Raw genomic sequence first — 18893 nt, 5'->3', positions numbered from 1 at the left:
AATGGTGGAGTAGACTTGATGGGCCGAATGGTCTAATTCTACCCCTAGAATTAGGGCTGTCACGGTGGTGCAGCGGTAGAGTTGCTGCCTTACCGCCGGAGACCCGGGTTCCATCCCGACTACGGGCGCTGTCTGTGCGGAGTTTGCACGTTCTCCCCGTGACCCGCGTGGGTTTCCTCCGAGATCTTCGGTTTCCTCCCACACTCCAAAGACGTGCAGGTTTGTTAATTGGCTTGGTGTAAATGTAAAAACTGTCCCCAGTGTGTGTAGGATAGTGTTAGTGTGCGGGGATCGCTGGTCGGCGCGGACCCGGTGGGCCGAAGGGCCTGTTTCCGCGCTGTATCTCTAAACTAAACTAAAACAAAATGGCCAGTCAGACAAAGAATCTCGACCCGAAACTCGCCCATCCCTTCCCTCCAGAAATACTGTCTTCAGTTTGAAGAAGAGTCTTGACCTGAAATGTCGCCCATCCCTTCTCTCCAGAGATGCTGCCTCACCCGCTGAGTTACTCCTGCGTTTTGTGTCTACCTTCGATTAAAACAAAATGGGGTTGAGAGGGAAAGATTGAATGGTGGAGTAGACTTGATGGGCTGAATGGTCTGAAAGAACATTTATAACAAGAGGATTTCAGTATAGGAGTAAAGAGGTTCTTCTGCAGTTGTATAGGGCTCCGGTGAGACCACATCTGGAGTATTGCGTACAGTTTTGGTCTCCTAATTTGAGGAAGGACATCCTTGTGATTGAGGCAGTGCAGCGTAGGTTCACGAGATTGATCCCTGGGATGGCGGGACTGTCATATGAGGAAAGATTGAAAAGACTGGGCTTGTATTCACTGGAGTTTAGAAGGATGAGAGGGCGGATCTTATAGAAACATATAAAATTATAAAAGGACTGGACAAGCTAAATGCAGGAAAAATGTTCCCAATGTTGGGCGAGTCCAGAACCAGGGGTCACAGTCTTAGAATAAAGGGGAGGTCATTTAAAACTGAGGTGAGAAAAAACCTTTTCACCAACAGAGTTGTGAATTTATGGAATTCCCTGCCACAGAGGGCAGTGGAGGCCAAGTCACTGGATGGATTTAAGAGAGAGTTAGATAGAGCTCTAGGGGCTAGTGGATCAAGGGATATGGGGAGAAGGCAGGCACGGGTTATTGATAGGGGACGATCAGCCATGATCACAATGAATGGCGGTGCTGGCTCAAAGGGCCGAATGGCCTCCTCCTGCACCTGTTGTCTATTGTCCATTGAATGGCGGAGTAGAATTGATGGGCTGAATGGTCAAATTCTGCTCTTAGAATGATTGAATGGTGGAAGTTGACTTGATGGGCTGAATGGTCTGAAATAAATTGTGAAGGATAGGTGTGAGAATTTGGGGGGGGTGGGGGGAAAGGGGGGTGGGGGCACTTTGAGCGAGTCGGCCTTGAGAACTGATCCCATGAGGAACTGGGATGGCCACCACACATCTCCAGGCAGGTGGTGGTGAGGATAAGGAGCCCAGCCGATGCCAGAGCACGAGGTTAAAGCCATTACAGGAGCAATTTGCAATGAGCACAAGACGCTCTCTGTTCAACCACGGCCAGGAATTCCTCTGCCCTCAAACCCTGCATTCCGTCATCCGATCCTTCCCTCCATTGCAAATCCCAGGGGGGGCTCCAGGAAAAAAGGAAAAAAAATAGCTCTGGGAGGGTTGGAGGGACAAAAATGGGAAAGATGAGAGGAAATGTTGAAATATGTATGGTGAGTGGTAGCCAGCTTCAGCTAGAGTGAACGATGAGGTCTTCGCCACCCGCTGAATGGCTCGATTGTCACTTATATACAGTCATCTCCGGTTACAAAAACACACATGGTGACTGACCCAAGCTGACTGACGATTGAGAACACAGCAAGGACATCTTCCATAAGTGGAAAAAAATCCTCCCCAGCTTTTTAATTCACGATACCTCATTTTTTTTCTATGCAACGTGTAACGTGACTCTTCCCATCACGGTTTTGATTTAAGCATTTCAAGGTCTCTGGGCTCCTTTCTCAATACTCCTGAGATTCCGTCTCTCTCTCTCACTCTCTCTCGCTCTCTCGCTCGCTCTGTGAGTGTGGTTATGTTACTGAACTAACAATCCCAAGGTCTGGAACCGTGATGTGAAATATATTGCCTTGATTTTACACAACTTCAGAGCAGTTTCGAGACAGAATTTTTTTTTAAAGTTGACTTCAAGGAGAGGTTTCATCACGTTGGAATTTCATCGTTACAAGGGGGTGGCACGGTGGCGCAGCGGTAGAGTTGCTGCCTCACAGCGCCGGACCCGGGTCCGATCCTGACCACGGGTGCTGGCTGTGCGGAGTTTGCACGTTCTCCCCGTGAGCTCCGGTTTCCTCCCACGCTCCAAAGAAATACAGGTTTGTAGTTCAGTTGGCTTCTGTAAAATTGCCAATTGCTCCTAGTGTGTGTGGGATAGTGTTAGCGTGCGGGGTGATCGTTGGTCGGCACGGAGCTGGTGGGCCGAAGGGCCTGTTTCCACATTGTATCTCTAAATTATAAAGTTTGACCTGCAACCCACAGAATTTAGATTTCAAAGATATAGCAAGGAAATAGAATAAGGGGTAAGCCATTTAGAACGGAACAAGGGGTCACAGTTTAAGGATAAAGGGGAATTAAGTCTTTTAGGACTGAGATGAGAAAAACATTTTTTCTGTCTGTGGAATTCTCTGCCTCAGAGGGCAGTGGAGGCCGGTTCTCTGGATACTTTCAAGAGAGAGCTAGATAGGGCTCTTAAAGATAGCGGAGTCAGGGGATATGGGGAGAAGGCAGGAACGGGGTACTGATTGGGAGACAGGCAGCATCTCTGGAGAGACGGAATGGGTGACGTTTCGGGACACTACTCACTAGAATTTAGAAGATTGAGGGGGGATCTTATAGAAACTTACAAAATTCTTAAGGGGTTGGACAGGCTAGATGCAGGAAGATTGTTCCCGATGTTGGGGAAGTCCAGGACAAGGGGTCACAGTTTAAGGATAAGGGGGAAATCTTTTAGGACCGAGATGAGGAAAACTTTTTTCACACAGAGAGTGGTGAATCTTTGGAATTCTCTCCCGCAGAAGGTAGTTGGGGCCAGTTCATTGGCTATATTTAAGAGGGAGTTAGATGTGGCCCTTGTGGCTAAAGGGATCGGGGGTATGGAGAGAAGTCAGGTACAGGATACTGAGTTGGATGATCAGCCATGATCATATTGAATGGCGGTGCAGGCTCGAAGGGCCGAATGGCCTACTCCTGCACCTATGTTCTATGTTTCTAGGTACAGGATACTGAGTTGGATGATCAGCCATGATCATATTGAATGGCGGTGCTGGCTCGAAGGGCTGAATGCCTCCTCCTACACCTATTTTCTAGGTTTCTACGAGGAAACAATTTTTCACACGGAGAGTTGTAGTCTGTGGAATTCTCTGCCTCAGAGGGCGGTGGAGGCCGGTTCTCTGGATACTTTCAAGTGAGAGCTAGATAGAGCTCTTAAAGATAGCGGAGTCAGGGGATACGGGGAGAAGGCAGGAACGGGGTACTGATTGGGGATGATCAGCCGTGATCACATTGAATGGCGGTGCTGGCTCCAAGGGCCGAATGGCCTACTCCTGCACCTATTGTCTATAACAGGCCCTTTGGCCCGTCGAGCAGAGGTCACCCCATGCATGAGCACTGTCCTATATACAAGGGACAATTTATAATTTTACCAAATCCAATTAACCTACAAGCCTGTCCGTCTTTGGAGTGTGGGAGGAAACCGGAGCACCCGGAGAAAACCCACGCAGGTCACGGGGAGAACGTACAAACTCCGTACAGACAGCACCCGTAGTCAGGATCGAACCCGGGTCTCCGGCGCTGTGAGGCAGCAGCTCTACCCGCTGCACCACCGTGCCGACCCGTGTGAAAACCCACACCTCCAGATTCAGCGTTTAAGAAGGAACTGCAGATGCTGGGAAAATCGATGTAGTCAAAAATGCTGGAGAAACTCAGCGGGTGAGGCAACATCTATGGAGCGAAGGAATAGGTGACGTTTCGGGTCGAGACCCTTCTTCAGGCATTTTATCGGGATGCATCCCAGCACGGTTTGGGAACAACTCCATCCAGGACCGCAAGAAATTCCAGAGAATTGTAGACGCAGACCAGACCATCGCACAAACCAACCTCCCTTCCATTGACTCCATCTACACCTCACGCTGCCTCGGCAAGGCCAGCAGCATCATCAAGGACCAGTCTCACCCCGGCCACTCCCTCTTCTCCCCTCTCCCATCGGGCAAGAGGTACAGAAGTGTGAAAACGCACACCTCCAGATTCAGGGACAGTTTCTTCCCGGCTGTTATCAGGCAACTGAACCATCCTACCACAACCAGAGAGCGGTCCTGAACTACTATCTACCTCATTGGTGACCCTCGGACTATCCTTGAACGGACTTTGCTGGCTTTACCTTGCACTAAACGTTATTCCCTTATCCTGTATCTGTACACTGTGGACGGCTCGATTGTAATCATGTATTGTCTTTCATGCTGACTGCACACAAGCAACTGATGTTAGTACACAATAGACAATAGATAACAGGCAACAGGTGCAGGAGTAGGCCATTCGGCCCTTCGAGCCAGCACCGCCATTCAATGTGATCATGGCTGATCATCCCCAATCAGTACCCCGTTCCTGCCTTCTCCCCATATCCCCTGACTCCGCTATCTTTAAGGGCCCTATCTAGCTCTCTCTTGAAAGCATCCAGAGAACCGGCTTCCACCGCCCTCTGAGGGAGAGAATTTCACAGACTCACCACTCTCTGTGTGAAAAAGTGTTTCCTCGTCTCCGTTCTAAATGGCTTACCCCTTATTCTTAAACTGTGTGTGTGGCCCCTGGTTCTGGACTCCCCCAACATCGGGAACGGATGACTGATGGTCGGCATGGACTCGGTGGGCCGAAGGGCCTGTTCCCGCGCTGTATCTCCGAACTAACCCTTAACCCTTGCACTCTGCACTTCACATGAGCTAGGGCATGGCTCGCAGGAAAGGTCCCACCTCAGGAAGCAGAAGCAGGAAGGACATTCTTGCTATTGAGGGAGTGCAGCGTAGATTCACAAGGTTAATTCCCGGGATGGCGGGACTGTCATATGCTGAGAGAATGGAGCAGCTGGGCTTGTATACTCTGGAGTTTAGAAGGATGAGAGGGTATCTCATTGAAACATATAAGATTATTAAGGGTTTGGACACGCTAGAGGCAACATGTTCCCGATGTTGGGGGAGTCCAGAACCAGGCGCCACACACAGTTTAAGAATAAGGGGTAAGCCATTTAGAACGGATACGAGGAAACACCTTTTCACACAGAGAGTGGTGAGTCTGTGGAATTCTCTGCCTCGGAGGCCGGTGGAGGCCGGTTCTCTGGATGCTTTCAAGAGAGAGCTAGATTGGGCTCTTAAAGATAGTGGAGTCAGGGGATACGGGGAGAAGGCAGGAACGGGGTACTGATTGGGGATGATCAGCCACGATTACATTGAATGGTGGTGCTGGCTCGAAACATAGAAACATAGAAAATAGGTGCAGGAGTAGGCCATTCGGCCCTTCGAGCCTGCACCGCCATTCAATATGATCATGGCTGATCATCCAACTCAGTATCCTGTACCTGCCTTCTCTCCATACCCCCTGATCCCTTTAGCCACAAGGACCACATCTAACTCCCTCTTAAATATAGCCAATGAACTGGCCTCAACTACCTTCTGTGGCAGAGAATTCTCTGTGTGAAAAATGTTTTTCTCATCTCGGTCCTAAAAGACTTCCCCCTTATCCTTAAACTGTGACCCCTTATCCTGGACTTCCCCAACATCGGGAACAATCTTCCTGCATCTAGCCTGTCCAACCCCTTAAGGATTTTGTAAGTTTCTATAAGATCCCCCCTCAATCTTCTAAATTCTAGCGAGTACAAGCCGAGTCTATCCAGTCTTTCATCATATGAAAATCGAAGGGCCGAATGGCCTATTCCTGCACCTATTGTCTATAATTCTTCCCCTAGAATGTGTGAGCCCAGCTGGGTGCGGAAAGTTATAGAACGCTCAGACAAGGTAGCATAAAAACATCAATGTTTTAATCAATATACTATAGACTCATGGACAACTTCCCTTAATACTGACACACACTTTATTTCACCATTAACAGCGTAAACAAGGCTCCAGACCTTGCCATAAGATTAATGTTTTAGACTATATATGACATCAAGCATCCTTTGACCCTCTTCTTGTTCAGCGGTTGCGATATTGGAAGCTTGCCACTTCAGAACTCAAGGTGATATCCTTTACGGATTTAAAGTGGGGGGGTGGGGGGTGTGTGGTCAGGGTTAGGTGGGACGGGCGAGTAGGATGCCTTTTTTATTCTCTATTAAAAAGAAGAAAACTGTTTTAAATAATTATGAGGTGGGGGGGGGGGGGAGGGGGGGGGGTCTTTGGGGGGGCAGGGGGCTTCTGTGGCTGAACGACAATCGCGTGCTTGCCCAGGCCGGGCTTGGCTTGGAACCCTCTCTCAGGGGTGAGGGGAGAGGCCTCCTGTGTACAGGGCCAGACACACCTCGATCGATACCTCTGTGGTGCTCAGAGGTGACTGCGTTGCAGATGCCATCCTAAAGAGGCACAGAAGCCTTAGCCCCCTACATGCAGACCCACACACACACACACACACACACACACTCGCTCACGTACACACACACTCGGGCACACACCAATACACACATTCATGTGTGCGCGCATGTACACGCACACGCACTTGTGTGCATCCACACATACACACACACGCTTGCGCACGCACACTCACACACGTACACACGCAATATATTTCAGCACACGCACAAATCATACTGCCCCGTGTGCACGCACTTGTCACATACACATGCTACACGCACGTAGAGAGACATACATGACATACTCTCAAGCAAAACAACCGCACACATACCCACGCACGCACATGCATGACCCATGCACACGAGCCCGCCAGTACGCCAGGCCTCGTGTCCACGCACACGCACGCCCACACGCGGGCGAGCTAAAATCTCTCTCCCATTCAACGTAATTTCCCACGCTTTCCCTCGTTTTCTCAGGAGCTGGGAAGGTTTTTTTGTGCTTATCCCTAAAACAAAAAAAATTGGTCAGTGCAAACGTCAAAAAACAGAAACATGAAAAAACGGAAACGAAAGTGATGCAGGAACGACTTTAAAAAATACATATATGTTCTTTTTTTTTTTTTCCTTTTCCGTCTTAATGTTGTTGGCGCCAGGTCGATGGACATATAGTACAACGGACCGATGGGGGAAATAATGTCAGGACACTACGAGATGTAAAGTAAAAAAAACAAGGTGAGTTTGTTGTTCGGCAATGCAACAAGAACTATTTACAGAAGAAATGCCGCCGCCCCCTCTCTCTCTCTCTCCCTCTCCCTAAAGGGCCCGTCCCACGAGCAGGCGACAAGCGCGACCTAAAGGGCCAGTCCCACGAGCATGCGACTCCATGTGGCAAGCGCGACCTAACGTGGTCGCTTGAGCCGTATGGCCTCGCGGGGCCGGTCCCACTTCGATCGCCGGAGTCGTATGGAGTTGTGGTCCCGACATCGCGCGGGGGGGGGCTCCGAAAAACTGACCGTGTTCAAAAATTTCGTGCGGCAACGGCCTGCCGGCCCACAGCCGCCTCGACACCATACGTCACGCGCGAACTTCCCGCGGACTTCGCTCGAACTTCACGTCACTCACTCGACCTCCGCGCGGCCCCCACTTCTGGTTAGGTCGCGTTTGCCGCATGCAGTCGCATGCACGTGGGACTGGCCCTTTAGGTCATGCTCGCCGCTTGCAGTCACATGCACGTGGGACCGGCCCTTTAGGTCACGCTCGCCGCTTGCAGTCACATGCTCGTGGGACCGGCCCTTTAGATTGTAACATCTAAAAAGCCTGTCCCACTTTCCCGAGTTAGTCACGAATTCTCCCGAGCTATCAAACTCGCAGAATGTACGTAACAAGTCCGTAGGAGTCGGTGGATATATCGTAGCGGCTCGTTACTCCAGCCGTAGGGACGCGGGGATATTTTTTTACTCGTGGACATTTTTCATCGGGCTGGAAAAAACGTCCCGACTTATCTGATGCCCCGAGTGCCCGCGGCTGGTGTAACGAGCCGCTACGATATATCCACGGACTCGCTACGGACATTCTGCGAGTTTGAAAACTCGGGAGAACTCGTGAATAACGCAGGAAAGTGGGACAGGCCCTTTAAATTTCTATTTTGTCTTCATTCTTCCTTTGTCTATGTTGCAGAGGGTGGGGGTCCGGAGGGGGAGGGGAGGGGGGAGGAGGGATTGAGAGCAGGCATGGTGTGTGTGTTGGGGGTGGGTTTGGGGGGGGGGGGCGGGGGAGGCGGTGGACAGAGTGACGGCAGTGGCGAGGATACGTACACGTGTGTCTGTGGGACTGTGGGCTTTACATCACATTTACAGGTCCTGTCATAATACAATAAATATCTAAGAGGATCTTTGCACCACGTGAGTGCCGTGGCCTTCTCGTCAGACGAGGCTTTTCACGACGATGAGTCCCCGGGGCGTGTAACTTCTTCACTCTGTTGGAAGAAAGAACCAGGGAGGTTAGAAGCTGTGACCCGAAACGTCAGCCTCTAACTGCTGTGCCACAGGTTTGGGTGAAACTGGACTCCAACCAACTGGACTTCATTGTGACATGACTTCATCGATGACATGACTTCAGAATTAAGGGACAGAAGTTTAGGGGTAACATGAGGGGGAACTTCTTTACTCAGAGAGTGGTAGCGGTGTGGAATGAGCTTCCAGTGGAAGTGGTGGCGGCAGGTTCGTTGGTATCATTTAAAAATAAATTGGATAGGCATATGGATGAGAAGGGAATGGAGGGTTATGGTATGAGTGCAGGCAGGTGGGACTAAGGGAAAAAAGTTGTTCGGAACGGACTTGTAGGGCCGAGATGGCCTGTTTCCGTGCTGTAATTGTTATATGGTTATATGGTTATTGTAACACTAATGCACCTATTGTCTTGTCTATTGCCATGCTGCCATTTAGAAACATAGAAACATAGAAAATAGGTGCAGGAGGAGGCCATGTTCTCCATAGATGCTGCCTGACCCGCTGAGTTACTCCAGCACTCTGTGAAACGTCACCTATCCATGTTCTCCACAGGTGTTGCCTGACCCGCTGAGTTACTCCAGCACTCTGTGAAACGTCACCTATCCATGTTCTCCACAGATGCTGCCTGACCCGCTGAGTTATGGTGCAGCAGCATCTATGGAGCTAAGGAAATAGGCAACGTTTCGGGCCGAAACCCTTCTGGAAATAGGCAATGTTTCGGGCCGAAACCCGGAAGGGTTTCGGCCCGAAACGTTGCCTATTTCCTTAGCTCCATAGATGCTGCTGCACCCGCTGAGTTACTCCAGCACTCTGTGAAACGTCACCTATCCATGTTCTCCACAGATGCTGCCTGACCCGCTGAGTTACTCCAGCACTCTGTGAAACGTCACCTATCCATGTTCACCACAGATGCTGCCTGACCCGCTGAGTTACTCCAGCACTCTGTGTCCTTTTGTGTAAACCTGCAAGTCTGCAGTTTCTTCCCACTCAATGGGCTGAATGGCCTTTTCCTAAGTCATCATAAGCTGTGAGCTGTTGAGTATCACCTACTAATGATAGGTTTAAGGTGGAGGTGGAAAAGATTGAATAGGAATCTGAGGGGCAACCTTGTCACACAAAGGGTGGTGGGTGTGTGGAACGAGCTGCCGGAGGAGGTAGTTGAGGCTGGGACTATCCCAACATTTAAGAAACAGTTAGACAGGTACATGGATAGGACGGGTTTGGAGGGATATGGGCCAAACGCAGGCAGGTGTGACTAGTGTAGCTGGGACATGTTGGCCAGTGTGGGCAAGTTGGGCGGAAAGGCCTGTTTCCACACTGTATCACTCTATGGAATTATCTGCCACAGAGGTCAGTGGAGGCCAATTCACTGGATGTTTTCAAGAGCGAGTTGGATGTGGCTCTTGGGGCTAACGGAATCAGGGGATATGGGGAGAAGGCAGGAACGGGGGTACTGATTTCGGATGATCAGCCATGATCACATTGAATGGCCGGTGTTGGCTCAAAGGGCCGAATGGCCTCCTCCTGCACCTATTTTCTATGTTTCTATGAATCTCTGATCTCTCCAATCAATCTATTGGCTACCATTCCTAGCAAATCCTTGTCTGGCTGTTGGCCAAGTTTAGTTTGATAAATCATCTGCTAACTATCACCTGCCACTTTACACAGCCAAATGCAACATAAAAATGGGCGTTAATATTAAAGATATTATTGTCATTGGATCTGCTCTCAGGCACCGCGTCCGAGATCGCGATCAAGTTCCCCTCATCTTTCCCACGGTGGCGCAGTGGGTAGAGCTGCTGCCTCTCAGCGCCTGACACCCGGGCTCGATCCTGACTACGGGCGATGAACAAGGGGTCGGCCATTTAGAACGGAGACGAGGAAACACTTTTTCCACACAGAGAGTTGTGAGTCTGTGGAATTCTCTGCCTCGGTGGAGGCCGGTTCTCAAGAGAGAGCTGGATAGGGCTCTTAAAGATAGAAAAAGGAGTCAGGGGATATGGGGAGAAGGCAGGAACGGGGTACTGATTGGGGATGATCAGCCGTGATCACATTGAATGGCAGTGAAAATTCTTGTAAATAATTGATTTAAATTGTTTTTGGTTTAAAAAAAAAAATTTGATTAATTGATTGATCATATGGCATCGTATCGGACACTTACATACATCCCCAAAGGGCTGGTGGCCTTGCCCACATGAGCTGAGATACGCCACGTCTGCAAGCTCGCTGGCGTTCCGCTGGTGGGAACCCATCGCTGTTCCGCCTCGTGACGCCACGCCTTTCCTCGGTCCAGTTGACCCCTTGGACGAGGCCGTTCCCGACGAACTTTGACCACTCACGTGGCCCGGAGACGGGAAGCTGGGCTTGCTGTACGGGATCAGAACTTCTTCTGGAAAGACAGACAAACAAGGAAAGGAGAATTGATGAGTAGGAAGGAACTGCAGATGCTGATTTAAACTGCAGGTGGACACAAAATGCTGGAGTAACTCAGCGGGGACAGGCGGCATCTCTGGGGCGAAGGAACGGGCGACGTTTCGGGTCGAGACCCTTCTTCAGACTGAGAGTCAGGGGAGAGGGAAACGAGAGATAGAGTTTTTTAGTTCGGTGAGAAAGAACTGCAGATTAAACTGCTGGTAAAATCTCAAAGGTGGACACAAAATGCTGGAGTAACGCAGCGGGACAGGCAGCATCTCTGGAGAGAAAGAATGGGTGACGTTTCGGTTCGAGACCCTTCTGAACAAATGCCACCCATCACCGCCTTCTCTCCAGAAATGCTGCCTGTCCCGCTGAGTTACTCCGCCATTTTGTGTCTATTTGTGGTCTTACAGAGGTGTATAAAATCGCGTGGGGAACAGCCTCAAGATCGAGATGTCAAACATTCGGCACGGTGGCGCAGCGGTAGAGTTGCTGCATCACGGCACCAGAGACCCGGGTTCGATCCCGACTACGGGCGCTGTCTGTACGGAGTTTGCACGTTCTCCCCGTGACCCGCGTGGGTTTTCTCCGAGATCTTCGGTTTCCTCCCACACTCCAAAGACGTGCAGGTTTGTAGGTTAATTGGCTTGGTGTAAATGTAAATTGTCCCCAGTGTGTGTTGGATAGTGTTAGTGTGCGGGGATCGCTGGTCGGCACGGACACGGTGGGCCGAAGGGCCTGTCTCCTGCCTGTACCTCTAAAATAAACTGATATTTCACCCCTCTCAGATGGGGTGCCAATTATTTACGCAGGCGAGATCAAACGAGAGTTAAAGCTGACGTTCTGGGCCACTGTCGAATCTTCAAACACACATCACAAAGGGAGATTTGAGCTGGTGGTTTCCAGGCAGCTGTTCCGCCGGAGAACGTGTAAAACAGCTGCTGCAATTCCAGCCACAATCCCGCTGACCGCAGAGAGAGCCGGAAAAGCGGGAGAGGGGGAAGCAAGAGGTTGTGACCGGGGCATCGGTGACGGAAATCTTCCCCGGAATGTGAAGCTTCCTCAAGAGTTAGGGGCCTGTCCCACCAGCGTGCGACTGCATGCGTCTAGCGCGACCAAACGTGGTGGTTTGAGGCGTACGGCCTCGCGGGGGCCGGTCCCACTTCCAACCGTGGAGCCGTCTGGAGTTGTGCGGGGCTGGTCCCGGCATCATACTGACCAATCAGCTGGGCAGGAGGCGGGCCGACTGAATTTGGACGTTGCACGGCGTCGGGCGGTGATGTCATCGCGCAACGGCACACGCTAGGCGTACGCCGTAGAGACGCTGCGTACGCCCTCAATGTGCCCGCGGGCCGACAGGCCGTTGGCGCGTGGACTTTTCGGACAGTGCAGGATTTTCGGAGCCCTGCGCGATGTCGGGACCAGCCCCGCACAACTCCATACCACCCCATATCCCTTGATTCCGTTAGCCCTAGGAGCTGTGGAATTCTCTGCCTCAGAGGGCGGTGGAGGCCGGTTCTCTGGATGCTTTCAAGAGAGAGCTAGATAGGGCTCTTAAAGATAGCGGAGTCAGGGGATGTGGGGAGAAGGCAGGAACGGGGCACTGATTGGGGATGATCAGCCGTGATCACATTGAATGGCGGCGCTGGCTCGAAGGGCCGAATGGCCTACTCCTGCACCTGTTGTCTATATCTAACTCTCTCTGGAAACCGTCCAGTGAGTTGGCCGCCACGATATCCACGCTCTCTCCTACCTGATCCCATCGTTGGCTTGTGTTGCTGTTTGCTCCACATGTCCTCCTGGTTGGTTTGGCCTTCAAGAGATGCCTTCAACAGGTGGTCCAATGCGCTTGTGTCCACTTCCAGGCAGGGCACCTGCAGGCTCTCCGGAGAATCGCCCACCCCCGTTGACCTTGAGTAGAGCTTTGAACCTTGGCAGGGTGGGGGGTCGGGCGGTGGCGGCAGGTCTTCAGGGAAAGAAAGAGAGTCAACGTGACCAGGTGGACCTGAGATGACCATAGAGTCCCTGGATAGGGTGGCCAACTTTCTCACTCCCAAATAAGGGACAAAAGGTCAAAATACGGGACAAATTCCCCACGGCAAATCGTTGACCGACTGGGCCGTGTCTGGGTGAATGATGAGTTGGGCCCGGGTGCTGGACTGCACACAAAGCCCAGCCGGCGGGACAGCTGAGGAGTTTTGGCCCGGGGGGGGGGGCCGCGCGCAAAGTCCGGCGCCCCGTCCAACTCGTGAACCGATGATCGGCCGTGAGAAGGAGGGGTGGTGGTGGTGTCGGCGGTCAGCGAAGGTCCGAAGGTTGGACAGCTGGCCGGGCTGCCGACCGAGCGACCGACGGGGCCACGGGCGAGGTGCTGGTGCTGCTGCTGCTGCACTCCATGGGCTGCACTACGTCGGGACGGGTGAGGCGGGGCCGGACGACCCGACAGTCCCCTCGACCCGAGTAGTAGCGGTCAAATACGGGACAAGGGCGGTCCCGTACGGGACAAACCAATTTAGCCCAAATATACAGGATGTCCCGGCTAATATAAGTGACTTGAAAGTGAAGTGGCTTTTCACTGTACCTCGGTACTTGTGACTCAGTAAGTACCGTACTGTGAAGAGTTGGGTTAGGTGCGGGCTTGAGGGAGGACTGTACTGGTCAACGTTCTATCAGGACTGTAAGGGCCGGTCCCACGAGCATGTGACCGCATGCGGCAAGCGCGACCAAACCGGAAGCTGGGGCCGCACGGAGGTCGAGTGATCCCGTACGAGTTGACGTGAAGTTCGAGCGAAGTCCGTGGGAAGTTCACGCTAGGCGTACGCCGTCAAGACGCTGCGTACGGCCTCAATGTGGCTGCGGGTCGGCAGGCCGTTGCCGCGCGGAATTTTTGAACACGGTCAGTTTTTCGGAGCCCCGCGCGATGTCGGGACCAGCTCCGCACAACTCCATACGGCTCCGGCGATCGAAGTGGGACCGGCCCCGCGAGGCCGTACGGCTCAAGCGACCACGTTAGGTCGCGCTTGCCGCATGGAGTCACATGCTCGTGGGACTGGCATTGTACTGGGCAAGGAAGTGCAGGGTTTGGAGGAGGAGCCCGGCACAGGAGACGCCTCACTGCGTCTTGGAGGGAGGTGAAGGCGTGTTGAGGAAAGGCGGCTCATGTTGAGCGGGAAGGGTTTCGGCGCCTGGGTCCGACGAGAACTTCCGGCGCAGGCTCGGCGATCGCTTTGCCCAACACCTCCGCTCGGTTCGCAATAACCAACCTGATCTCCCAGTGGCCCAGCGCTTCAACTCCCCCTCCCATTCCCAATCCGACCTTTCTGTCCTGGGCCTCCCCCACGACCAGAGCGAGTCCCACCGTAAATTGGAGGAGCAGCGCCTCATATTCCGCTTGGGCAGTCTGCACCCCGGTGGCATGAACATTGACTTCTCTAATTTCAGGTAGTTCCCTGCTTTCTCCCTCCTTCCCCTCCCCTTCCCAGCTCCCCAACACAGCCCACCGTCTCCGCCTCTTCCTTTCTTCTTCCCGCCCCCCCCCCCCCCCACATCGGTCTGAAGAAGGGTCTCGACCCGAAATGTTGCCTATTTCCTTCGCTCCATAGATGCTGCCTCACCCGCTGAGTTCCTCCAGCATTTTTTATCTACCTCCAGCTAAGCGAGGATTTGCCCAGCCCAGCCGCCAGTACTCCCACGGACAGCCAGCGGGACGGGGCGAGGGGTGGGACGCTCGGCGCCAAACCGTGACTCACCGTCCGCCGCTGCCTCTCGCCGGTGTGGGACGGCCGGCTGCTCCACTCGGACGACGGCCGCCTTGTGTTTCATGGACGGCCTCGTCCGCTCGCACTGGCTCTGCGACCCGTTCATGCTACTGTTCGTAGAGAAGGGACTGCTGGGCCTCAGCCGATGGGAAGAAGAATAGCCTTTACCTGTCAACACAAGACGGTTTACCCGTTAGACACTCGAGATCAACGTATCGGAGAAACGCTCTGGAGCGTCAGAGGCTGAAGGGAAATCCTGTTTTCTCTTTTTTTTTTTCTTTTTATCTTTTTGCTTTTTTTATATATGTTTTCTTTTAAATATATTTAAATAGAGACCGGGAATGAATACTCATTCAATGTGTAGGTTGACACTGGACTCATAGTTAGGTTATACCTGTCATTAATATAATCCTGGTTCCTATGTATCAATATTATTGTTATGTTTCTCATTAGTCTTTTCTGTTGTTTTGGGGAAAAAAAGCTAATAAAAAGATTTTAAAAGAAAGGAGGTTGAAAGCCAAATGACTGAATGAATTTAAGAGAGATAGAGCTCTAGGGGCTAGTGGAATCAAGGGATATGGGGAGAAGGCAGGCACGGGTTATTGATAGGGGACGATCAGCCATGATCGCAATGAATGGCGGTGCTGGCTCGAAGGACCGAATGGCCTCCTCCTGCACCTATTGTCTATGTTTCTATGTGTCCTGTAGAATTATGAGAGGCGTAGATAGGGCAGACAGTCAGAACCTTTTTTCCAGGGTGGAAAGTCCTGACCGCTACCCAGTCCATCATCGGCTCTGACCTCCCCACCATCGAGGGGATCTATCGCAGTCGCTGCCTCAAAAAGGCTGGCAGCATCATCAAGGACCCACACCATCCTGGCCACACACTCATCTCCCCGTTGCCATCAGGTAGAAGGTACAGGAGCCTGAAGACTGCAATGACCAGGTTCAGGAATAGCTACTTCCCCACAGCCATCAGGCTATTAAACTCGGCATCAAACAAGCTCTGAACAATAACAGCCTATTGCACTTTATCTGTTTATTTATTGTGTGTATATACTGTATATATGGTCTATGGTATATGGACACACTGAACTATTATCCCCTGTTCTGTATTACGTTTACATATTGTGTTGTGCTGAAGCAAAGCAAGAATTTCATTGTCCTATCTGGGACACATGACAATAAAACCCTTCTTGGGAATTTTCAACTCTGCACCAGGGCCGGTCACGGTGGCACAGCGGGTAGAGTTGCTGCCTCACAGCGCCTGAGACCCGGGTTCGATCCCGACTACGGGTTCCGTCTGTACGGAGTTTGTACGTTCTCCCCCGTGACCTGCGTGGGTTTTCTCCGGGTGCTCCGGTTTCCTCCCACGCTCCGAAGACTCGCAGGTTAATTGGCTTCGGTAAATTGGTCCTAGTGCGTGGAGGATAGAACTGGTACATGGGCGATCGCTGGTCGATGTAGACTCGGTGGGGCTGAAGGTTTGGTCAATTGGCTTTGGTACAATTATCCATTGTCCCTAGTGTGTAGGATAGTGTTAGTTATCCTTGTTCACCTAGTTCACCTTGAATGGCGGTGCTGGCTCGAAGGGCCGAATGGCCTACTCCTGCACCTATTGTCTATTGTCTATTATACAGGTAGAGTTATACAGTGATACAGCGTGGAAACAGGCCCTTCGGCCCAACTTGCCCACACCGACCAACATGTTAATTCTACACTCATCCCACCAGCCTGCGTTTGGTCCATATCCCTCTAAACCCGTCCTATCCATGTACCTGTCTAACTGTTTCTTAAACATTGGGATAGTCCCAGCCTCAACTACCTCCTCTGGTAGCTCGTTCCATACACCCAGTGTGAAAAAGTCACCCCTCAAATGCCTATTAAATCTTTTGCCCTTCACCTTGAACCCATGTCCTCTGGTCCTCGATTCCCCTACTCTGGGCAAGAGACTCTGTGCATCTACCTGATCTATTCCTCTCATTATTTTATACGTGAGATTATAGTGCATGGATGGTTCACCAATCTAGTCTGAAGGAGGGTCTCGTCCCGAAACGTCACCCGTTCCTTCTCTCCATAGATGCTGCCTCACCCGCTGAGTTACTCCAGCATTTTTTGTCTATCTTCGGCCCAACTTGCCCACACCGGCCAACATGTCCCAGCTACACTAGTCCCACCTGCCCGCGTTTGGCCCATATCCCTCCAATCCTGTCCTATCCTTGTACCTGTCTAATAGCCCTGTCCCACTGTACGAGTTCATTCCAAGAGCTCTCCCGAGTTTAAAAAAAAACCAAACTCGTGGTAAGCACGGAGAATGAACGTAGCGGGTACGTCGGAGCTCGGGGACGTCTCTTAGCGGCTCGTAACGCTAACGGCAGGTACTCGGGAAGACTCGCTAACGGCAGGTAAGCACGGGAAGACTCGTGAAGATTTTTCAACATGTTGAAAAATGTCCACGAGAGCCCCGAGTACCGACGAGCGGCCATTACCGTAAATCTCCGAGTTCGAATCAGGGCAAACTCGGGAGAGCTCTTGGAATGAACTCGTACCGTGGGACAGGGCTTTAACTGTTCCTCCTCGTCTCTTTCCACTAGTGGAAACATCCTCTCCACATCCACTCTATCCAGGCCTTTCACTATTCTGTACGTTTCGATGAGGTCCCCCTATCGTTCTTCTAAACTCCAGCGAGTACAGGCCCAGTGCCGACAAACGCCCATCATAGGCTAACCCGTTTCCAACTGGACAGCTACGATAGTCAAACCAAGACAGATATTAAGACAAGGTGAGCAGGATAGATCAGCATTGAATGGATGCGGTTAGATGGTCAGAGGGTCTCATCCCGAGAGAGAGTGAGGTCTAACCCTCTTCAACAGATTTTAGAAGACTCGTGGAAGAAGAGGGAAGAGAGATAGAGGGGCGAGCAGTTCACCAGAAGCAGAGATCACAGGGTCAAGCAAGCAGAGGAATTAGCAGAGCCCAAATCTTAGGGTGGATGTGGAGAGGATGTTTCCACTAGTGGGAGAGTCCAGGACCAGAGGGCACAGCCTCAGAATTAAAGGACGTTCTTTTAGGAAGGAGATGAGGAGGAATTTCTTTAGTCAGAGGGCGGTGAATCTGTGGAATTCTTTGCCACAGACGGCTGTGGAGGCCACAAGTCAGTGGATATTTTTAAGGCAGAGATAGATAGATTCTTGATTAGTGCGGGTGTCAGGGGTTATGGGGAGAAGGTAGACAGAAGTGCTGGAGAAACTCAGCAGGTGTGGCAGCATCTATGGAGCAAAGGAAATAGGCAACGTTTCGGCCCAAAACCCTTCTTCAGACGGCAGGAGAATGGGGTTAGGAGGGAGACATCGATCAGCCATGATTGAATGGCATAAATCTCCACACTGTATCTCAAAACTAAACTTAAACTAAATGGGGTTGAGAGGGAGAGATAGATCAGCCACGATTGAATGGTGGAGTAGACTTGATGGGCCGAATGGCCTAATTCTGCTCCAATCACTTATGATCAATATATAAACCAAACACATTGCGAGGTTATTTGAAATATGATTTCACCGAGGCAGATGGCGGTGATTCTCCTCTTGGTCAGAGGTCCGTGTTGGACTTGCCTGGGGTCTGGGAACCGCAAGAAGTCACCTCACCCGCCACCAAAGGAAGAGGCTGGAGGAAAGCATGAGCAGTGCATTGAAAGCAGGAGGGTCAGGCCCCATCACCAGTGCGGCAGAAGACAGCAAAAGAGAACTCATGCTTCAGGAAGCCCAACAGCGAAGAGCAGGAGAGGAGATGAAGACCATCGAAGACTGCAGCCAAGCCATGCAGGTCGAGCCCAAAGGGGGTGAGCAGAGCCTTGGGCACCTCCTGAGGTTATCTCTGGCACGAGCAAGATGGGGGAAATGAGAGAGAGAGAAAGAGAGAGAGAGAGAAGATGAAGGAACAGGAAGGTCAGTCCCAAGTGTGTCGAGGGCCTCTGTCGTTGATGGAGCAGCTCCAGGTACAAACCTGTCTTCATGAGGCTGGTGCCTTCCATTGTGTAGCCGGCACGGTCTGCCGCTGTCGCCAGGGCTTGCGTAAAGTCACCATCGG

The 18893-nt window shown here is 51.7% G+C and overlaps 1 protein-coding gene and 1 long non-coding RNA gene across 2 annotated transcripts in view; both read right to left on the bottom strand.

Annotated features, from left to right (window-relative positions):
• Nucleotides 1-6078: 6078 nt before the first annotated feature.
• On the bottom strand, nt 6079-7461 carry LOC116980281. Its single transcript, XR_004413920.1, has 2 exons — nt 6966-7461; nt 6079-6694 (listed from the first exon to the last, which is right to left on the bottom strand). It is a non-coding gene; the product is annotated as an uncharacterized LOC116980281 (long non-coding RNA).
• A 586-nt stretch (nt 7462-8047) lies between these two features.
• The window catches only part of LOC116980280 (roundabout homolog 2-like), a 32544-nt gene continuing 21698 nt past the window's right edge, over nt 8048-18893 (bottom strand). The window contains exons 6-9 of the mRNA XM_033032347.1: nt 14799-14975; nt 12803-13015; nt 10796-11023; nt 8048-8600 (exon numbers count right to left, since the gene is read on the bottom strand). Of these exons, the coding sequence (XP_032888238.1) occupies nt 8599-8600; nt 10796-11023; nt 12803-13015; nt 14799-14975 (620 nt within the window). The 3' untranslated portion in view covers nt 8048-8598. The remainder of the gene's footprint in view (nt 8601-10795; nt 11024-12802; nt 13016-14798; nt 14976-18893) is intronic.

The sequence above is a fragment of the Amblyraja radiata genome, chromosome 14 (genome assembly GCF_010909765.2).
Source record: "Amblyraja radiata isolate CabotCenter1 chromosome 14, sAmbRad1.1.pri, whole genome shotgun sequence".
Taxonomy (NCBI): domain Eukaryota; kingdom Metazoa; phylum Chordata; class Chondrichthyes; order Rajiformes; family Rajidae; genus Amblyraja; species Amblyraja radiata.
This window is presented reverse-complemented; position numbering and strand designations above follow the sequence as displayed.